The sequence below is a fragment of the Ailuropoda melanoleuca genome, chromosome 2, assembly GCF_002007445.2.
Source record: "Ailuropoda melanoleuca isolate Jingjing chromosome 2, ASM200744v2, whole genome shotgun sequence".
Classification (NCBI taxonomy): Eukaryota; Metazoa; Chordata; class Mammalia; order Carnivora; family Ursidae; genus Ailuropoda; species Ailuropoda melanoleuca.
In genome coordinates this window covers 161,411,071-161,433,630 of record NC_048219.1, presented here as the reverse complement: position 1 = coordinate 161,433,630, position 22,560 = coordinate 161,411,071, and the positions used below count along the sequence as shown (strand labels likewise).

The 22,560-nt window shown below is 40.4% G+C and overlaps 1 protein-coding gene across 2 annotated transcripts in view; it reads left to right on the top strand.

The window, feature by feature from the left end:
• HECW2 (HECT, C2 and WW domain containing E3 ubiquitin protein ligase 2) overlaps positions 1 to 22,560 on the top strand; it is a 361,561-nt gene that overhangs the window by 244,043 nt on the left and 94,958 nt on the right. For both annotated transcript variants that reach the window (XM_034654885.1, XM_019797411.2), the window contains 4 exons: positions 7,183 to 7,333; positions 8,265 to 8,368; positions 8,874 to 8,998; positions 18,729 to 18,914. In XM_034654885.1, coding sequence (XP_034510776.1) covers positions 7,183 to 7,333; positions 8,265 to 8,368; positions 8,874 to 8,998; positions 18,729 to 18,914 — 566 coding nt within the window. The remainder of the gene's footprint in view (positions 1 to 7,182; positions 7,334 to 8,264; positions 8,369 to 8,873; positions 8,999 to 18,728; positions 18,915 to 22,560) is intronic.

Here is a 22,560-nt window from a genome sequence, read left to right as displayed (position 1 = left end):
AGAGAGAGAAAGAGAGAGAGTGTGGGGGGAAGGCCAGAGGGAGAGGGAAAAAGAGAAAGAATCCTCAAGTAGACTCCCCATTGAGTGTGGAACCCCATGCAGGGCTCCACCCTGGGTTCAATTCCGGGATCCTGAGATCATGACCTGAGCGGAAATCAAGAGCTGACCGCTTAAACCGACTGAGTCACCCAGGTGCCTCAAGAGGAGAAAAATTCTTAATCCCTTTTATGCAACTTGCAACTTACAAATTTGGGGATTTCTATTATCGGGGATTGGTTACAGAGTATGGTCTGAGCATGCCTGATTACTGTTCAGCTCTGTCCTCCCACTGTTCTGGCCCCTCCTATTCTCATGTCTGTCTCATCCTTTCAATACCTTATTTAATCACATGGTTGCCCTGCTAGTTGTCTTTCCCAACGTAACCAGTTCTCTGCCTTCCTTTCCTAACTGGGCAGCTCTGCTACCCCCTCGGGCCATGCCTCTGACTTGGAGCTGTGGTTTTCCACATTCTTGTGCCTTCTGCCTTCTCACCGTGTCTCCTGGGAGGCTCGGCCCCGGGGCATCTGGTTGGAGTGTGCAGATTAGTCCATCCCTTAAGTGACCTGGCTGAATTATGTTCAGGCTAAGAGTTGCACTTTAACACTATGAATTATAATATTCAAACTCGCATAGTGCTTTACAGTTTACAGAGCACTTTTACATGCTTTATTTTTTACTCTTTGTTACATTTTTATGAGGTAGGTCAAGTGGGTAGAAATTGGCTAAAGTGATTCTTTCATTTTATAGATGGAGAAATGGAAGCCCAGATAAATTAAGTAACTTGTTTACAGTCCCATACTAGTAAAAGTTGAGACAGAGTCTTAAACCTTCCTTATTCTCTATCAGGTATTCTGGTCTAAGATTAGAAGGGAAGGGACTATTGCGTGGGTAGATGAATATATATTCTGAAAGTTTACTTAGCAGCAGAACAGTGGCTTATGTGGTGGTGTGTTATCTGTTAGGTACAAGCATCACCTTAAATCAGAGGCTTCGGGGGTTTCACTGAAACTTTATTCTATTGTAGTATTTTGAGGTCAGACCTAGGAAGGCTCAAAAGGTGCTCAACTTTCTTCTCCTTCTGCTGGGGTAAGGTTACTCAGCAGGACTCTTCCCCAGGGGGCCCTGAAGTATAAGAAAAGTGGTTGTGGCAACAATGCAAGCATAGCATAAACAGGTTTGCTCTGTTAATTTTGTATCCGACTCAGAAGCACTTTTCCCTCCTTGTGTCCTTCACTGTCCTCAACCCTGTAGGGCAGCCTGCAGAAACACTGTACCTTGGGCTTTGATGCCCACCCCCCATTCTTGATACTTTCTTTTCTTTTCCTAATTATTATTGCTGTTATTTGAGCTTATTTTCACCTTAAGAACACTTGTGTTCTAACATACAGTGAGGAAACCACCCAGCAAATGTATGCTTCTCTCTGAAGATTTACGAACTCAGTTAAGGGGATTCAGTGGTCTCCCTTGCTGTACCTTTTCACTTACAGCCGATCATGTGGTGGTCCGTGCGTTGGTGTTACAGCTTAGTCTCTGAACATCTATGTGGTCTCTTTTTATCTAAAGCAGTTTTCCTTGTTTGTTTGCTTCTGTGTCCAATCATTCCTCCTATCTCAGGATCAGGGAACTGATCTTGGACTTAGTACAGAGATGACACAGCTGTTATGCTGTTCTCCCAATTGTTTTGCTTTAGGCCATGGGCCCTGCGATATGAACTTGTGAGCTATGTAACTATGCAACTCCAACCCCTGGCTGAGAGACGGTCTCATGATCCATACAACAAGAGAACACTCCAGGTGTTGAAGGCCACGTGGCAGTGTGGAGAGCCCTCCCTAGTAGTGGCTCAAATTTGAATCCGCACTGAGCGCCTTCAGAATGTGCGTATCTTCTTCTGAGGTGATTGCTGGCACTGGCAGCTGGAGGCGGGTGAGGGCTGAAGCCCTCTGGAATGTCAGCAGCATGACAGATCATGTCATTTTAGCATTAAGATAAACGAAAAAAGAATGGTCAGCTCAGCCCCTTCTAAAAAACTATTTTATTTTTCTTACTGGGTCCAGTATAATTGTGACTTAATCCCTTGCTGCACTGGGGATAGTAAGGAACTGTTGAGAGTTTTTCTACCAAAAACGTAGAAATGGGATTAGACTCAGAGATGAACCATCTAGATTATTGGACTCTCGTAGGATCCCGGGATTATTGCCAGGTTGTTAGGACTAGCGTACTACTTAGGTGCCAGGTTCAAATGGGCAGGTGTGGAGAAACACAGGAGAATGTTTATCATTTTTTGTGATTGTGCACTTTCATTAAAGCATCCTTTGAAATGAGGGTTTAAAAGAAGGCAGTGAATCTGAAAGGTGTAATTAATCTGACTTTCTACTATGTTTAAGGCTAGGGGCTCTTATTTTCTAGAGCTTAAAAGTGAGCTTTAAGAGAAGAATTGATACTTTTAATCTAAAAAGCTACTTTCTTTAAAAAAGGACTATTAAGGCCCACCATAGGCAGCTGTTTGAGATTTTTTAAACTTTTTATTTAAGTGTAATATACATACAGAAAAGAGCACATTCCGCCTGCTAAATCCTCCCCGTCTGAGCGGACATGTGCACCAGTGCCCCATCACTGGGGCCTAGAAGTCTCTTTGGGCCCCTTTTGATCACTAACCTGTCCTCCTGAAGGGGAAGTAGACCTACTATGCTGACTCCCAAAATCATAGCTAAGTTAACTTACTTTTGCACTTTGTACAAATGGTATATACCTCCTTGAGTTGAAATAAGGAAAAACTAATCTTTTAAACACTGCTGTTCAGCAGCTACCACAAAAGCTTAATTTTTTCCATTAGAATACCTACAGTTCATAATAACTTTATCATCTTACCATGTGGTGAAGGTACCGTGATTCTTATAATTTCTTACAGTGGTTTGTATATTACTTCCCAATGTTCAGTTTCCTCATCTTTCTAAACCCAGTTATAACTAATTCAGGTCCCAGTCGTGATCCTCTCACCCCTTTGGTTCACGTGTTCATGCTTCCCCTGAAATGTCATCCTTTCCGCCTAGTTATTGATCTTCCCAGTCTCAGCACTCTCCTAGTTTTGTTCACAGTTTCATTTCATCACCAACTGGACAGTCCAGCAGAGACCAAGTTCTGGTGAGAAAGGACTGGGAAAGAAGCCTGATGAGATGAAGAGGGATCACAGGGATGACCCCTGCTCCCTTCCCACATAGGCTGATTTTAAAAGTTGGAAATGTCTAAAACCTTCCCTGCTCTGCCTCCATCCGGTGCCCTGCCTGGGGATTCATGCTGGGACAGTGGCCTTGGCTTACTTTTATACACTTTCCAACTCTGACTTCCCCTTATTCTCCAGCTATTTAAAGGGGGCTGTTCTATTGAGTCTCATGGTGTCTGCCAGTCCACTTGCTCCTGGATTTCAGTTCGGAGTCTTTAAGATGAAGTTTAGTTTCTTGTGAGCCTGTACATTGTAACCTCTGAGAAATCTAGCATAGCTCCATGGGTTTGTCTAGTAAATTAGCTTTCAGTTCTTATAAACTTATGTCAGGGTTCCTCACATTTTAGTGCATCTAGGAGTCACTTGGGAAGGTTGTCAAAAATGTAGACAACCGAGTCTTAGCTTCAGATAGTCTGATTTTGCAGATCTGAGGTGTGTCCTGGGAATCTGGATTTTTATTTATCCTCAAAGTGATTCTGATACCTTCTGTCACAGAAGCATTTGAGAAGCATACTTACTTTGAGAAGCATTTCTGTAGATAACGGTTCTCAAACCTTGTTATTGCCATGAAGCTTTTTATGCAAATGAAATCTTATGTGGAAGACCAGTAGGCCCAAGAAGTAATGTTGGGGCAGTGGTGGCCAACATGGAGTTGGCAGATGGTTCTCAGGACCTCAAGGCCCCTGGCTCTGTATGGCTAAATTAATTAGAGTTTCGTTTGCAAATTCTGGACGAGGCATAAGATGTTGACAGATTCTTACTAAACCCAATGTAGAAAAATGGGTGTCATTTTGAAGATTCTTTTTTTATTATTATTATTATGTTACGTTAGTCGCCATACAGTACATCATTAGTTTTTTATGTAGTGTTCCATGATTCATTGTTTGCGTATAACACCCAGTGCTCAATTTTAGAACTGAAAGTGACCTTAGCAAGGTATAATTCTGCCCTCTAATTTTTCAGGTAAAGAAACTGTGGTTTGTTGAAGGTCATGTAACAAAGGTGTGACAAAGCCGTGGCCAGAAGCCCCAGGCTTTCTACTTCCCAATTTGGTATACTACATATATACACACACCCCAATACATTGTTCTCAGACTCATTGCACACTGATTATACACCCCATTTTACAATGTGGCAAGACAAGGAAGTAAATGCCAAGTTCGCAGTCTTCTAATTCTGCCTGTCTGATTTTATCATGGTTTCTGAAAGAAAACTTTGATGCTGCACAATGAGTTCTCATATGCTTACTTGTACCAAGAATAAACCAGCCCCAGTATAAAAATTTATAAGTAACCATACCCACCTCTCCATCCTGCCAAGAAACTCTGATAGATACAATAGCGAGCTAATCTTCCTATAGGCACCTCTACTATCTGTGTCTGGATGGAAGGGTATTGACACTTGGGTAAGAGTCAACAACATAGCAGCCTTTCTCAATCTGATGCTGTCAGCAAGACAGCATTTCTCTGTATGGGATCTTAAGTAACAGCCTCAATTTAAAGATATGACATTTGATAGGGATAGTCTTAATGTGCATCCAATGTCCCATGTTCTTTAAAAGCAAATATCCGGACCTCATTTTCTTATTCTTCTCATGACACCCAGAGGTGTCTTTGTTGAAATACATTAAGGTTATTCCTGGACTTTGTGGAAAGTGAACACAAGAATCATTCTTTGTTATGATTTTATGTTATTGAAATTACTTGTTCATTCATTTCATGCTATGTGCAAGGTGTAGTGGTAAATATGTGTAGAGATTCCCCACTCTCCCTCCTCCCCCATTTTGTTACCCATATGGCCCTCATAGAACACATTCTGTGGGGTAAATTCCTATGCAATTTGTTCAAGGAAAAAGTTCTTTCTTTGAAGATAATTTTTTTACTTTCTTTTGTCAGAAAATGGAAAGTATGCCACAATGTGTTTTCATTTCTGCCTTAACTGCCAGAAAACTCAGAGCCAAATTTGAGTTTTAAACTTATCTTGGGAGCTTGGCAGCACCTCTCTTTCTACTTTCTTTAGTTGGTTTCTATTCTGTTTTTATCCCTAATTGACCTATTCTACATTTTTAGTATTGGAAGCTACTGTAAACACTTTTGGGGAAAGAAATGGCCATTTGTTTTCTTGTGCATTTGAGTTGCATCTACCATGTGCTTGAGTTATCCCGGCTCTAATGAGATGGAACAAGTGGTTCTCAAAATCTTTGAGATGAAAAAGTATGCAAAGAGCAGAGCAAAACAATGGACTAGATCAAAGGGTTTGGAAAATGGTTCCCAAAATGCTCTAATGTAGTTCCTATTTGTCAGCTTATGGCAGGCTGATCATGAGGTCTTTTGGAAATGTCTTATTGATGAGATTGCAACTGTGTCCAAAGAATTCAGATTTGGCAGGCTGGTTCGTTGTGAGTCTGTGTTACCTTGGAGTGTGAGTGGCACTGAGTGGTTTTTTGTCTGTGTGGTGCTTTTTCTCAGCCCAGTTTTTCTTTTTCTTGCCATTTGTCATGAATTACCATGTGCTAGGATCCACAGAAACAGATCTTTCCCCTCCCCCACCCCCATCCCCCTGCACAGAGGCAGCCTTCAGTGATCTGCTGCTGGGGTCTACCATTCAGGTCCTTCCAACGCTGAGAACTTTGTTAGAATACTTGCTTTATTCACTTCCAGAGTAAATGCCATAGGTGGTCAGGAGCAAACTTGCCTTCCTGCTAGTCTCCAGGGTTAGACCCATGGTGTCTGTTGATAAGCTATGTGATGACATGGGGAGTTTTGAAATAATTGAGCTGTTAAGGAGAAAGGTGCTTATTAAATTCAAAAAATATTTTACACAGAAATAGAGATGTGTAAAAACTTCGCTAGTTAAAGAATAGATATCTGCTGTTTTATTTTTTAAAGATTTAATTATTTATTAGAGAGAGAGTGAGTGAGTGGGGGTGGGAAGGGGCTGAAGGAGAGGGAGAGAGAGAATTCCAAGCAGGTTCCACATGTAGGATGGAGCCTGATGCGGGGCTTGATCCCATGACTCAGACATCATGACCTGAGCTGAAATCAAGAGCTGAATCTTTGAGCCACGCAGGCATCCCTCTTCTGTTTTTGTATATTGCTATATAAATTGCACTTCCCAACTACAGTAAGTTTTAAAACTTTGCCTTTTGAAAAGATTTGCTCAGGCTTTGTGTATTTTGATAGGAGAATGGCCCTTTGGAGGACCACAGAGGTCTGACGACAACTCTGCTTTCTGTTTCTACGGAACATGCACTTATATATTTGTTTACAAAGATGAACAGACTTAATGAGAGTGCTTAAACATAAAATTAAATAATATTTTAAAATGTTGTATTTATTTGAGGTTGGAGGCAAGTAATTACCCTTATTCTGAAAATGTATTCATCTTTGGGAAAGTACAAATGGAAGTTTGTAGGTAATGATAGTATTTGATGACTCGGCTAGTCATTTGATGACTGGTTACTTTCTTCTGAAGACTACATTTACCAGAATTGTATGTAAATATGCACTTGGAAGTTTCCAGCTATATGAGTCTTTCATCCAAACTGGAAAATAAAAGAGAGAGAGAGAAATCAATTTTGGTGAAAACAATCATTGACACCAATTTTGATGCAAATATCTGAAGTCTCATGATACCAACAACTTGTATTTTTAAAACACTGGCACTCATATATGGAGATGGGCGTTGTGGACAGATCTGGAAGGATTCTCTACATTCAGAGATTCTTTAAACACAGGGTATGTTTACTAACTGATCACAACAGATCCTGAAGTGGACTGAGGGAGGTGCTGATGATGCAGTGAGAAATATGTTATTAGCCCCAGTGTCCAGCATGTCAGGGAAAACCCATGCTGAAGTTAATGAACCATATTAATGGTCTCTGCTCCTCTTCTAACCCCTCTCGGTGCATTCCTACCGTGTAGACTGGGAGGCGCGCATCGACAGCCACGGCAGGATCTTCTACGTGGATCACGTCAACAGAACCACCACGTGGCAGCGGCCAACAGCGCCCCCGGCTCCTCAGGTGCTGCAGAGGTCCAACTCCATACAGCAAATGGAGCAGCTGAACCGAAGGTGAGGATGGGCGTTTCACAATGACTGTAGTGTGGTTGGGCTTACTTTTAAGTGGGCCAGAGTAGAAAACGTGGTTGTCTGTCTTTCAGCTTTGGGTGACCTGCCATTAACATATAGCTTGTACCTCTTGACTTACAGACTTCACTACACGTCTCTTGGTTAAAAAAATAATAACCACACGCATACACTGTTTGTTTGGAAACTAGAGAGGAAGTGTGTAATGACGACCCCTTTCACCAACCCAAGGCATTGATTTTTAGTAAAATAGAGCATATACATGTATAATATGAGTCAAGTATCTTTCTAAATATCTAGAATTTCCATTCATCATGCATCTTTATTATCAACTTAAGCTTTTTAAATGTCATTCTTTTTTGAAAACTACTGGCTATGAAGTAGAAAGTTCTTTTCTTTTCTTTTCTTTTTTTTTTAAAGATTTTATTTATTTATTGTACAGAGATAGAGACAGCCAGCGAGAGAGGGAACACAAGCAGGGGGAGTGGGAGAGGAAGAAGCAGGCTCACAGCGGAGGAGCCTGATGTGGGGCTCGATCCCGTAACGCCGGGATCACGCCCTGAGCTGAAGGCAGACGCCCAACCGCTGTGCCACCCAGGCGCCCCCAGAAAGTTCTTTTCTTTAACAGTATAAGAATTTAATTTTCTTTGGTTAAGGGCCACAGGTTTTTTTTTTTTTTAAGTTTTATTACTTTGTTAGGAAAATGTTCCACAGACAATGGACAGAAGGAATTCAACACATTGTAATTTACTTAAACAACAGATGGCCCAAAAGCTCAGGGAATTGGGGTGGGGGGTATTTGGGGAAGAGATTGGCTGAGGCTGAGAAGATAGTGAAAATTTATGGGCTCTGGGGGAGTGGTTGAGTCCCTCATTTTGGAGACTGCTTTGATGTAATGCTAGGCTCCTGATTTTAGATACCAGAGTATCCGCAGAACCATGACTAACGAGAGGCCTGAAGAAAATACCAACGCTATCGATGGGGCAGGGGAGGAAGCCGACTTTCACCAAGCCAGTGCAGGTAAGAGCCTGTATGTTGGTTTGGTTTGTAATCTCACAAAAGTAGAAAACAAATAACAAGGATTTCCAAGAAATGAGGTTTTTCTTTTAGCGAACTTTTGATCTTCAATAAGATCTGGTAATCCAATGCAAATAGTAGAATTCACCAGAGACCTCTTCTAATCCTTGACTTTTTACTAGTACCAAGAAAAGAATCACAAAATCAAATAGAATATAAATGACTTAAATCTCTGGATGTGTGGGATAGAGGAAAATGATTGAATCTGATAACTTAAAACATCTAAGAGTGCATTAAAATGTTAATACTGGCTAGAAATATTCAATTTCATTTTAGTCAGGTCTTATCTATGAATTTACATCAAAGCAAAGAGTGTTTGGAGGATTAAAATAATAGTAAATGATACAGGTATTCCTTGGTTCTTTTAAAACATAGATGGAAGGGAATAAACATGTTTCCACTACAAGGAAAGATTTTCCTGAAAGCCTTTGTGGTCTGCCCCGTCTAGATTTCCGACGGGAGAGCATCCTGCCCCACTCTACCTCTAGATCCAGGCTCACGTTGCTGTTACAGTCTCCCCCTGTGAAATTCCTCATCAGCCCAGAGTTCTTCACCGTGCTGCATTCTAACCCTGTGAGTATCAAATCTGAGAGTCGGCAATGGAAAAAGCGACAGGCCAAAGGAAATTATCCTGGCTTACATAATAATTGTAAGAATGACAAGAGCTGTTTATGGAGGACTAAGTGTGTTCCAAGGCATGTGTTAAGCACTATATATGTTTTAACCCATTTGGTCCCAATAAACCTATGAGTCAGATAAAATTTCCATTTTTCTAGATAAAGAATCTGAAACACAGGAAGTTAAATAACATTCCTAAGATACAGGCTTCCAGTGATGGAATGACCAAATCATAGGAATAAAGTCTATAGCACAGGAAATATTGCCAATGGTATTGTAATGGCATTGTATGGTGACCCATGGTGGCTATAGTTGTGGTGAGCATAGCATAAAATAGAGTTGTCAAATCACTATGTGGTACACCTGAAACTAATATAGTGTGTCAACTATACATAAAAAACAAACAAACAAACAAATTCCCCTGCTAAGTGGTGTCTTTGGGGTTAAAATCCCAGAGATACGAACTCTAGAGCATATGTGCTTTTAATGAGCACCTTATTTTGCCTGCAGAATGTAACTGAATATCTGAACATCGACACCAGGCAGTGGTCAGATCAGACTTGAGGTCGTAGCACATGCTCTCTGAAAGAGGAAATATAAACTTTATGCATTGCTGAAATCTGAAAAATAAATCAGTAGAGGCATGTTTTAAGGATCTCTGAAGTAGAGCTGTCTGGGTAATTACTATAGAAGTACTGGAACGGGATTGCTAGGACAGCCCTTCGGCATTGCTGGTGTGTCAAGGTCACAGGACACTCCCGAAAGTCAGGTTTGAGCCTGAGAAGGTAGGCAGAAGCCAGGGTACATGAACCTAGATTTTAGGAGATGGCAAGGCTTGTATACAAAGAAGAATGGGCTAGCATTTACAATTGGCACTGTAAAACAGTGTCCTCTGTGGTGGGAAGAGCATTAGGGTTAAAGTCAGATAGCTCAGGTTTTCCTTTGTTATCTGTTTGTCCCTTTGTTCATGCATTCATTCAACCAGGGCTTATTAAATGCCTGTGATTTGCCTGGTACAGTCTAGATTGGGGATAGAGTGGTCAACAAGATAGAGCAGATTATAATGATAAACTAGTGAATCAGAAAAGGTAATTCAAATGGTGCAGTGTGGCCTGAGGCACCCTACACGGACCAGGGTGTACCTGAGGATAAGCTCCTGGAGGCATCACTTTAGATTGGGTGGATAGGAAGACCTCTTTGAGGGAGCTATAGTTAAGCTGTTTGTAAAACGTCAACAAGCCAGTAGGGTAAAGGCCTGGGAGCAGAACCTTCCTTGCCAAGGAAAAGCAAAGTCTCCAAGGCTTGAATGAGTCTGATGTGGTATATAATAAGGTCAGAGAGATGAGCAGGGCTTCAGAATGTAGGGCTGGTATGATCTGGCAAAGAGTTTGGACTTAATCTAAATGGATTTATTCTAGAGAGATTTCCTGTAGGGGTATAATTTCAATGTTTCAAAGTTCCTTCTAGCTGCTTTGCTGAGAATGGGTTTTTTTTTTTTTTTTTTAAAGATTTTATTTATTTATTTGACAGAGATAGAGACAGCCAGCAAGAGAGGGAATACAATCAGGGGGAGTGGGAGAGGAAGAAGCAGGCTCATAGCAGAGGAGCCTGATGTGGGGCTCGATCCCACAACGCCGGGATCACGCCCTGAGCCGAAGGCAGATGCTTAACCGCTGTGCCACCCAGGCGCCCCTGAGAATGGGTTTTAGAGGGCAAGACTGGCCTCAGGGAGACAAGTGAAAAGGCCCTGTGGTGAGACATAGAAGGAGCTGGGACTAGTGCACTAGCAGTAGAGATGGTGACAAGTGGATGAATATGGGGCATGTTTTGAGGAAGAGAAGATATTCTTGTTAATACTTTAGAAGGTGGAGACGAGAAAAGAAAGGCTTCCAGAAAGAGTAGTTGATTGGATAGTAGTGTTCAAGGGTTTGCTGGTAAATGTTCAACAACAGCTCTGGGAAAAGTGTGTGTGTGTGTGTATCTTACAAATTTTACTGAATGAAGGATGTATAGCACACAATTTACAAATAATAAAATATACACAGAATACTTTTGTTGCTTTCTGCTGAAGTCTTGTATCAGCAACCAACCTACAGTTGTAGTTCACAGACGAGTGTAGTTCCAACATGAATGTTTTCGTCTACATTAACCATTAAGACAACAGTGAAGCAGGGAAGACACAAGTTGGAGCTTCACACTCCTGTGTTAGGTCAGTAGTACTTCTTTTTGAGCCAGGTAATAGTTTTTGAATACTGGACTTATATGTCTTCGTGTGTGCATGCATGTGTGGGTGCATGCGTGTGTGCGTGCATGCGTGTGTATGCTTGTGCGCTCGCACTTGCACATGTGCTGTGTGCAGTGTCACAGCACAATGTGAACTTTAATCTGTATTATTAGCATTTTACTTTCTCCATCGGTTTCTAAAGTCTGGACCTTACATCTAGAAAAAAGCAAAAAACTTTTTTGTAAAAGTCCATAAAATAAGTATTTTCAGCTTCTGGGCCAAAGACAACATGAAAACAAATGGACATGTCTGTATCTCAAAAACTTTGTTTGCAGACACAGCCAGCCAGCCCATGGGTCCGTAGTTGGCCCACACCTATCTTAGACAGCCCACAAAATAATATCAAGGCCTGGTTTGCATTTCCTGATTTCTGTAATGTTAGTATTCCCAACTATAGCCAATTTAAAGCTACCAGTATGACGTCACCAAGCACCAGGTTCTAATTTACCAGTGCCGGCTGCCTTCTTGGGTACAAGTTTCTCATCACTACATTGTTTCAAGTAGAGGCTGGATTCACAGTTGTTGGGTTGTGGTAAAAGGCTGTAGCTTTTAAACTTGGTCAAGTTCTATAAATAAATGCGTATTCTTGATTCCCAGATCTTAGAGATCCTGGTTCATTAGGTCTGGAGGAGGCCCCAAGCATCCGTTTGTTTGTTTGGTTGATTGGTTCCTTAAATGATTCTGATACAATTTGTCTATGTAACTTTGGAATTCCTAGAATAAAGAGATGTTACGTTAAATGACCTCACTGCTTTTGTCACAACAGTAACACATCTGGACTTTGGACAAATAACACATTTTAACAGTGTGAAAATACTCAGCAGCTTAAAGATTTTTTGTTTCTTTTGTCTTCATGTTTTCATTGTTTTTCCCTTTTCTTAGGCCTGATTTCAAAACGTCTTTTGCTGGGAAGCCAATCTTGATTTTAAAGTATTCTCTCTAAAGCATTTTAATTTTTTTTCCCCACCTTAATTGTCTTCATTACCAGCCACAAAGATGGTCCATGCTCTGCATGTATGCATTTGTGTAAGATTTAATTTCTTTTGGGTTTAGGAAGTCATATTTCCCTGACTTATCTGTGGTAGGAATTAAAGTAGCTAGATCTATCTTGCTAATGATCTCAAGGTATGAATTTATGGGAATAAGTTCCACAGTTTTTTTGGTAGAGGGTATTACTTGATGGAATCTCTTCTTTTTCTTAGGTTATGTAACAAAATGTTATGAAACAAATTTTTATTTGGTTTCCTTATTTTAAGATATATTATCTAGTCTTTTTTTTTGCTTGAATTGTTTATTATCCATAACTGTTTCAGTAGATTCCCTGTTTATATTATTGAAAATGTTCAACATATAAAAGGAGTATATTAATTTAAAGGCTTTCCTAAATCTATGTTTTTATTATTTGAAGATAATCAGTTTATTTTAAAAGAGTCATAAAAAATAGTTTTCATGTAACAGTAACTTAATCATTTTTATTGAAAATAATGAAATTAAATAGATATATGGTTGTCATAACTCTAAAGGAAAACTTGAAAAACAAAATATTGTTTTTTTGTGTATTTTTTTTCATTTTTTTGCATTGTGGTTGCTTTAAGGTATATACTACTGCCCTCTGCTGGTATGATCAGATTTCTTCCAAAATTGTATTCATAGGCGAATTCTGAAAACTCAAGATTTAATTATTAGCGTCATGTCTTTTATAGTTGGTATACCTGTGTTTGTCTAATTAATGTAATACATAAATATGTCTCCAAATATGTAAGTGAATAGTTTTTCTAACATACATGCCAAATATTATTATTCTGGCTTTTATTAAGCTGTAGAAATGCATTAATTCTACCATCTAAAGTCCTTGGTACTTAATGGGGAAAATATTATTCAAAAATACATAAATATATTCTTACAAGTCAGGAATTCCTGCTATTGCAAAATAGGTGAATTGATAGTGTACAATTAGTTTTGCTAATAAGTTAAATTTTCCCTCCATTTTACTCTTTAGCTAGATGAAAATAATATAAACTCCCTTATGATTAAAAATACTTACAGGCTGTGTAAGACAGGGCTATTTTCACATCCCTGCATACATCTTATGGAAACAATGTTACTTGACTTTATTTATAATAAATTTTGTTTTGTGAAAAAAGGTATATGAATGTTCAGATCTGCTCTCTTGTGAACATGAGAGACATTCACTGTAGATGCAGTGATTATATTTTCCAAGCATGGATTCAGAATACCTATTCTTTTTATTTTGTTTTGTTTTTAAAGATTTATTTATTTGAGAGGGAGGGAGAGAGAGTGTGTGCAGGGGGAGGGGCATAGGGAGAGGGAGACAAGCAGACTTCTTGCTCAGCGGAGGCTCCATCCCATGACCCTGAGATCAATACTTGAGCCCAAAACAAGAGTCAGATGCTTAACCGACTGAGCCACCCAGACGCCCTTCAGTATACCTATTCTTGATGAAGGATTTATTAAATATGAAAGATAGATTTTATTTAGCTTCGATGTACTCACTTATGTTATTGAAAAGAATAAAATTAGATGAAATCAAGACTGGGCCAGGTAATCCTGGATATATGGTCTCTATAACACAAAAGAAAGGAAGGAAGGAAGGAAGGAAGGAAGGAAGGAAGGAAGGAAGGAAGGAAGGAAGGAAGAAAAGTCTCTATAACACAAAAGAAAGGAAGGAAGGAAGGAAGGAAGGAAGGAAGGAAGGAAGGAAGGAAGGAAGGAAGAAAAGAGAGAAGAAAGAAAGAAAGAAAGAAAGAAAGAAAGAAAGAAAGAAAGAAAAAGGAAGGAAGGAAAAGGCAGAAAGGGAGAGAGGGAGGGAGGGAAGGAAGGAAGGTAGGTGCCAGAAAAAAGAAAAAAGGATTATTATTTGCACTGTGGTTGATTGATAAGAAATGAGTATTTATATATAATGTTCTTACTCTGCTGCCAAGTGGCAACAACTTTCCCTTCAACTCCTCTCAATATTTTTCATTTCTAACACCTCAAAACACTCAACCAAACAAAACATATTAAGCTCAAAAGAATGTTGTTTTAACAAAATTCTACTAACGAATTTCAGTTGATCATTCACTCAGCCATCAGGTATTCATTTCTTGCGTGGAAAACAGGAGACAACCAAGAATAAGGTTAGGAAAGGAGTTTTAGAGTAGAGAAGCAGGAACTAAAGGGGACCTTTTAAATCACGTGAGAGATCATTCAGAGGAGTTCCGTCTACAATTATCAGGTCGCCAGCTCTCCCAATACTGCTGGCGCCTCCACATGCAGCTGCTTCCCAGATGAGATCGTTCTGTGTGTTACCATGAGACTTGATCACATGATGAAATAGGGCCCGTTTGATCTTTCCTAATCTTTGGTTTCAGGTAGAAAGTCACATCCATTTACTGAATCTTTTTCTATAAGACCAAAACAAAACAACAACCCAAACACTGAAAAACCCCTCACCCAGTGAGAACCACGGAACCACCGAGGGAGAGTGAAATGCCTCTTTTCTCTTCACCCACAGCTTTGTCAGTGTCTGCTTCCCGGAAGACTAAGCTCTTGTCATCTAATCCTACCTGCTCAGTGTTTTTCGTATGCTGGGACCCCTGTCATTCATCGCTCTGCTAGTTCTTTCTGTGTTTCAGTATTTTCACTGCTACTGTGGCCTTTGATTTCCAAACTCTACTTTCTGCCTCCAGGGAAACTGTTCCTCCCACCTTTCCCTATAATGTTCCTTCCCATCCTTTTGAATGATGGGGCTGCGCTCATCTCTGTGTTCGGGGTTTAGCACAGGGCTTATGACATAATTAATGAAAGGTTATGAAAACCTTCTTTAGTTAATAGAAAATGGGATGCTGGCCCATGATCTTCAAAGACCTCAAAAGTAGAAAACAATTTTACTGCTATCATTCATCTGTTATAACATAGGTATGGTAAATTTAATTCCTCATATATTCCCTTACTTACTTCTACTCTGTATTTTTATAGTGATTTTTACCTCTTCAGAGAAGTTTTACATCCTTTGTTTCATTGGACTTGAGCCTCACATGCCTATTAAGAAAGCAGGGCAGTTATTCTTATTCCATTTTACAGTTGAACAAAGATTTAATCTCTGGGGCAGAGATTAAGTGATTTTCTTTGTCTCTGTCCATGAGTGACACGGCTGTGACTAGAATTTTCACTATGGTTCCATATGAACTGTAGTATAAATATTTTTTCTGAAACATACACACACACACACACATACACACACACAGGTTACATATATAATTATATATTCAAAAATAGTATATATTCAAAAACAAAAATAGAATAAACATAGGTATATAAACATACATGTGTATAAATGTGTATATACATAAACAGACACAAATATATTCATATATTTATATAACTGTAACTACATATATATATATATAACTATATATACATATAGTTTCCTTGTGAAAATGTAGCAATCTGAAGGGATGTTCCCATTTGCCTTAAGGGTTTTATATGGACACTTACAGTCTTGTGCATGTTGTTCAGACTTGAAAAAGCTATGGTTCCAAAGATCTTTGCTAGTTACTGATAAGAAATCTTTCTTGCACTTACTTTATTTTGGTAGATGCTTTTTTCACAAATTGCTTGAGCTTGGCACTATGTTATATAGCTTACTGAGAGGAGAGGAGGAAAATGAAAGGACGTCATTAATTATAAGACTGGCCCCAAAGACTATGGACTATGAGAAACAAACTGGGGGCCTCAGAGGGGAGGGGGGTGGGGGAAAGGGACAGACTGGTGACGGGTAGTAAGGAGGGCACGTATTGCATGGTGCACTGGGTGTTTTACGCAGCTAATGAATCATCGAGCTTTACATCAGAAGCCGGGGATGTACTGTATGGTGACTAACATAATATAATAAAAAATCACTAAAAAAAAAAAAAAAAAGACTGGCCTCAAGACTCCTGAACGTAAAGAGCTATGCAACCCCAGGGAATTCTTCATGCCTAGGGCTGGGACAGGTTCCTTCACCTAATTGCTACTTCTTGCCCTAATGAGGTTCTTCTTCTTCTCTTTAGTAGAATGAGGAGCATTTCTGGTGCTCCAGATAAAGAATGAGGGTGTGGCCTACTTACTTAGATTAGTGGGGGGAGGAAGAAATCAGGGAGACCAAGAGATATACCTATGTAGAACAAGTTAATATAACCATTTATCTGACAGAGTTATCCCACAAGAACGTGTCCCCAAAGAGACTGATTAGGGAGCATGACTTGAAAGCTCATTGCCAACTGCCACTCAAGCCAGTGTGGTCTCAGTCCTCTAAGCTTGCAATGGCTTCTGTGAAAACACATCAGCGGCACAGAGCCAAATGCAGAAAACAGATGCCTTGCTGATTGTGCATAAAACACCAAGGCGGGGTCAGCCACAGGCTAAACTATTAGTTAGCTAACGTTCGTCTCTGACACCCTCCAACTTTTATTAGTCTCCTTCTCTGCTTTCATGGTATCACTTTCTTATTCTCTCATGCTCGCTAATTGCCCAGAGCCCCTGCATAGGCTTGCCTGCTTTGGCAGTGCACTGTGCTCTGAACCTTGCAATTTCTCATAGCCATCAAAACCTCCTCTCGTTTAGACTGTCAGGTTGAAATACAATCTTGAAGTATTTTATCCTCAGGTGTAGTAAGGAATCAGCGCACTAGCATTTGAGGATAGTTCAGTGTGGCTGGCCTTCCTTCCTTCCTTCCTTCCTTCCTTCCTTCCTTCCTTCCTCCCTCCCTCCCTCCCTCCCTCCCTCCCTCCCTCCCTTCCTCCTCCCTCCTTCCCTCACTTACTTCCTTTCTTCCTTTAGTTTTGGTAGGAAAAAAAATATTTTAGTAAAAAGTATATAATGATGGAATCAATCAGAAAAACGATATAAAAGTTATTTTATATAGTTTAAGCATGGATCAATAACGGAAACTAACAAATCTTGGTGGCTTAAGCTTACAAATGTTTGTTTCTCATGCCAAATTGGGTCATCGAGGTTCTCTGATCCCTGTAGTTACTCAGGGACCCAGGAACCCAGACCAAAGAGCAACCACCATTTCAAACATCACCACTTGCTATGATAACTATGCCAAAGGGAAGAAAGCTCTAGAAGGACTCACATCATCAATAAATGCTTTGACCAAAACATGACACATCATGAGGGATCCTGGACAGACAGGAACAATGTTAACTGTCCTCATACTCATTCATCTTTCATCCTCAATAACTACCACAGTACTGGGCATAGACAGTAAATGTTTATGAAAATGAAATTATTTCCGGAGATTCTGGTTTCTTTTGGGTTTGCTTTGGTCTGTCTTAGACTGAAACAAATACCAGAACCCATGAAGTAAAGCCTGAAGGCCTCCAGACTCAACCTAGTGGCTCTGGGATACTAAAGGTAAGAAGAATCCTTTGAATCTCTCTGAGAAGAGTAGAATTCCGGGGTAGAGCATTCACAACCTTGTCAATTTCATGAATATCATATTCCTTCTCATAGTGCAAGTAAATAGCTCCATACAGTTATTCCTTTTATACTTCTTAGCACATGATATTATGTAATGAGTATTTGCGGACTAATTTATATGTGGATAGCTCCTGGCTTAAGGCTGATTTTTGGAATCTCGTGTAAGTATCATAGAGATGAAGACTGTAGCATTTTTCACAAGACAATCACTTTTTTGTATGGTCGTATAGTGGGGTTCTAGTAAACGTGCATTCCAACTGTATAAATTCAGCCACACATATATGTACACACACAGAAAAAAATACGTGTACAGCCTAGGCAGTTCTGCCTGCCATTCCATTCACTGAGATGATGCCTCGAAGAAGGTATAAGAGAAAAACCTTTATCTACAGGGGTCTCAGTTGAATTTGACTCTTAGTGAGAGCAACTCAGCCCATTGCCTATACTCCCTATGTTCAATATATGACCAAGCATTTTTCCATACAACTTGGCTGCTGAATGTGTGCTGACTGCTTCATCTGGAACTCACTCAAAGACCAGTGATCTCCTCCAGTGCTGGAGGAAAAACTGGCTATGTTGGGGCTCACTGTCAGGTGGTATGTTTGTATCTGACATGGTGTGACTATGACTGTGCAGTTTTTGCCTGAGACCATCGTTAGGACCTAACATCCCCTGTAGAATGAGATTCCACTGCAAGTGTGCTTGCTCTTTAGAAAACTAGACATCATCCACGAAGATACCTTACTTTCTGTAGTCTTTCTATTTTATTTTGATCCACATATTGTGGTCGGCTTGCTGTCTCCATGAGTGGGTGCGGAGTTAGGTTGAAGCTTCTGTGCCCACTGGAAGGCTGGATAGGTGTTACGTCGCACGTGAAGCACGTTGCTGTTGCAGGTCCCACATGGGTTAACGTGGGTTTTCCGTTCTTTCCTCCAGAGTGCCTACCGCATGTTTACAAACAATACGTGTTTGAAGCACATGATCACCAAAGTCCGGCGGGACACCCACCACTTCGAGCGCTACCAGCATAACCGCGATCTTGTGGGATTCCTCAACATGTTCGCCAACAAACAGCTGGAGCTGCCAAGGGGCTGGGAGATGAAACATGATCATCAGGGCAAGGTAATGTGAAGGAGTTGCTGTGGAAGCTTCTGAGTGACAGCGTCGGCTTGGGGCTTTGGCACTGGCTCAGCCATTCGAGGGAGGACTGAAAGCCCTTTGTGGGGTGAGACTTTCCATGTCCGGGTTCAAGTGAAACCTGGACGAGCAGGTTGTTTCTACAAACAGTTACTGTGCTATTCTGAAATAGTTTCTGGAACGGACAGGTGCGAGGGCATTTGTTCGGCAAGATACTCCATTTTGTCTGAATATTCTTCTACCTGTGATCTCTCTCCATTTTCTGCTGCTTAGGGAAAAGATTTTTTAGGCTGGGACACTTCCTCCTCCTTAGTTATACAGATTGTGTTATGTATAGTTGATTTTAAAGTTGTAGTATTGTTTGGGGAAAGTGGCTAGGAGGTCAGTGAGCAACTACACGGCTACACTGTGGCCTCGCTGTTGGTGGTTCAGAACTCTGATTTTGTTGGCATATTAAACAAAACTCACAGATTAATTCATGTATGATTACGGAGAGAACTCCGTAACAGTGTCACACAGGCCAGAGTAACCAGGTCTGCACTTCCTTCATAGACAGATGCACCAGAAAGTCCGGTTATGATCAGGACATGATTATGAGTAAGAAATCAGAATGAGAAGGTTAGTAATTTTTATAAGGTGTTTCTCAGCTAAGATTTTATTTATTTAACTCTGGTTTAGTACCTACTATGGGCCATGAACTGTTTGAGATCTTTATACATATAAGCAAGCTCCTCATAACAACTCTGGGAGACAATGCTGCTATTATTAATGTCATTTACAGATAAGAAGGCTCAGGTCAAGAATGGTTTTGTGGCTTGCCCAGGGTCACAGAGAGGGGCAGTGACTGAGCTGTGCTCTAACCCAGGCAGTCTGGTTCAAGGGTCCATGCTCTTAACCACAACATGCTGTCCATGTATTGAGTAACCAGCCTCAGTTCCCCTAGCTGTGAGAAGACTTGAAATGCATGACTTGAAGGATGGAGGGGATTAAAATGACATGACATTTAAAGTATTTAACCATGCTTCACTCATTCGTTCAACAAATATTTATAGAGCAACTGTGCAAAACAGATAAGCCAGCTACTTCATAGGACTGCCATTCTCATGGAAAGAGACAGAAAATAGACAAATAGCATGCCAAGTGCTAACTACTGCTGCGATTTAAAAAAATCAGGGGATGGGGTCTAGAGAAAGACAGGAGTACAGAATTATTTTATGCAGGGTGGCTGGGGAATGCCTTCCAGGTAAGGCTAGATGTGAACAGAGACCTGAACAAAGGAAGAATAAACCGTATAAAGGAAAGAGTTTCAAAAAAAATGAAATGTTAAAATACTCAATAAATGCCATTCTCCCCCAAGGTCACCCCTAGCAGTGATGCCACAGTAGCATCTTATTCATCTTGAGCTCGACTTCCAGCAATCTTATCTGAGAACCCTATAACCAGCCCAAGTAGATGTTACAAAGAGCTATATTTTAATGCATAGGAGGAGCCCTCAGACTATCAATGAAACTGTTGACTTGATTTCTGTAAATTTCTTTAATAAACCTATAATTCCTAGCCCAGGGAGGATTAGAAGTCTCAAGCATGAAGTTTAGAATAGATGAAAGAGAAGGGGTTTGTGATTATGTCCCTGGCAGGGACGCCTTTCCAAGACACTAGGAAGGAGAAAGAAGGGCCACATGGCACTTCCGGTACTTTGTCCTCCCAGAGGAAGATGTCACATTGCTGGTGCTAAGTTTGGTTCAGCAGCCTGAGAGCCCAGTGTTTGTAAACATTCTACTGAATGGAAGGACATAGATGGTCCAAGTAAAGACTTCGGGACATACTGATGGTATTACACCTGCGTATAAAAGAGGAGTACCATACCATGAATTCAGCTCTGTTCTCAACTCTGACAAGATTTTACCTATGTCCTAAGGAGTTATGCTCATTAGAGAGCCATGTTTCCGGGGAAAGCCCAAGTTGAGATAATGCTGCCATATCTTTCTGCTCTGAGTCTTAACTTGCTAAGTCACTTTGTGCCCTTCACTAAAGGAGATCAGGAGCTTTTGTATACATAGTGGGGCAGTCCCTTCCTGCCGGTCATAACTTGCCAGACCCACTTCAGGAGAGAGCAGCCTATTAATAATCCCTGGACCTTGAGAAAAGTTTATGTTACATTTAAAACACTATTTAAGAAGAGTTACGATGTATTCTTAAGAACGAGTTCTGTCTCATAGTCTTTATAAAAGTTTCCATAATTAAACAGAGGTAAACATTATCTCAGCAGTGTGGGCAACACAACTGTCCATTTTATTCACTGAGGGTTTCAGACTTATTTGAGGGTTTCAACCTTAAGTTGTAGGCATTGTAAAGAACTTTGAGTGTGGGCTGGTAGATAGTTGACCTCGCAGTCTACTGGTGGCTTTGCATTTGAACACTGTTTGGCATGAAAGATAGAGAAGGACCCCCCAGTCTTGTGGACAAAATGGATTATCAGACAGGCCTGAAAGCTTATCATGGTAGTCTGATCTCTCTGCTTTGTGCCTTAGGACTGGAGCAAGATTTTTAGCTAAGTTGGATGGACACCTTAACTGAAGCAGGTATATCTCCCTGTGATCCCCCCTGCCATGCTTTCCTTGCAAATGACTGGCTTCCAGTGAACGAAAATAACTTAAAGGAACATTTGGGAGAGGCTTGTGCTAGGTCTGTATTGGGTTGCACTGCTTTTGACTAAATTTTGGAAATCATAGTTCTTATCCTCCAAGGTTGATAGGTTTTCTTCCAGCCTTGACATTTTAGCCCCCTTTTTTAACGAGTTGCTTTGCTTCCAGAACATTTAAAGGGAGCAGACTTTTTCACCACTTAATATAACATCAAAAGCTATTAAATATTGCCAAGTTATTTTCCCACAGTGATGACTGATTTTTAGAATTGACATGGGATAGGATATCCAAATGCTCAGCTGTGTGAAAGGAAATGCTTCTCAAAGGGAATGCTCTCAAATTTAGCTCTTCAGACTTACAAAATCTGGTCTTCTCTTCTCAAGTGCAATATTTTCTTTTCCTGTTTTCATTTATTTAGTCATTCAGCACACATTCACATAGTTCTGAATGCCTCATATGTGCATGCCACTGCGATAACAATGATAAAAGCCAGCACTCAGTGTAGCATTAGGTAGTACGTAGCATCGACTATGTGATAGACGCTGTTGGAAGCACCTAGATTAGTTCCTTTCATGCTCACAGCAACTTTGTAGATAGCTGCTGTTCTTATCCACATTTTAAAGAGGTGGAAACTAAGGCGGAGCATGGTTAAGTGAATTGACCAAGGTCAATGTTTACCAAGGTCCCACAGTTAGGGAAAGTGATAGAATTGGATTTGGACCCAGGCAGTCCAGCTGTTATCCTGCCTTTCACCAGTGAGAAGGTGGATGGATATCTTCTAACAATCATAATGAGGGTAGTAGAAGATGCCATGGGAGCTTGTGGTAGGATTTCTTACCACTGTCGAGGAGGTGGGGGCTTTCAGATGCATCATTGAGGGGCAGCATATAGTTTGAGTTACTGTTAGCAATCCGGGCATAAGTAATCTGTCCTTTCTTTCTTTTTTTTTTTTTTTTTAAAGATTTTATTTATTTATTTGACAGAGA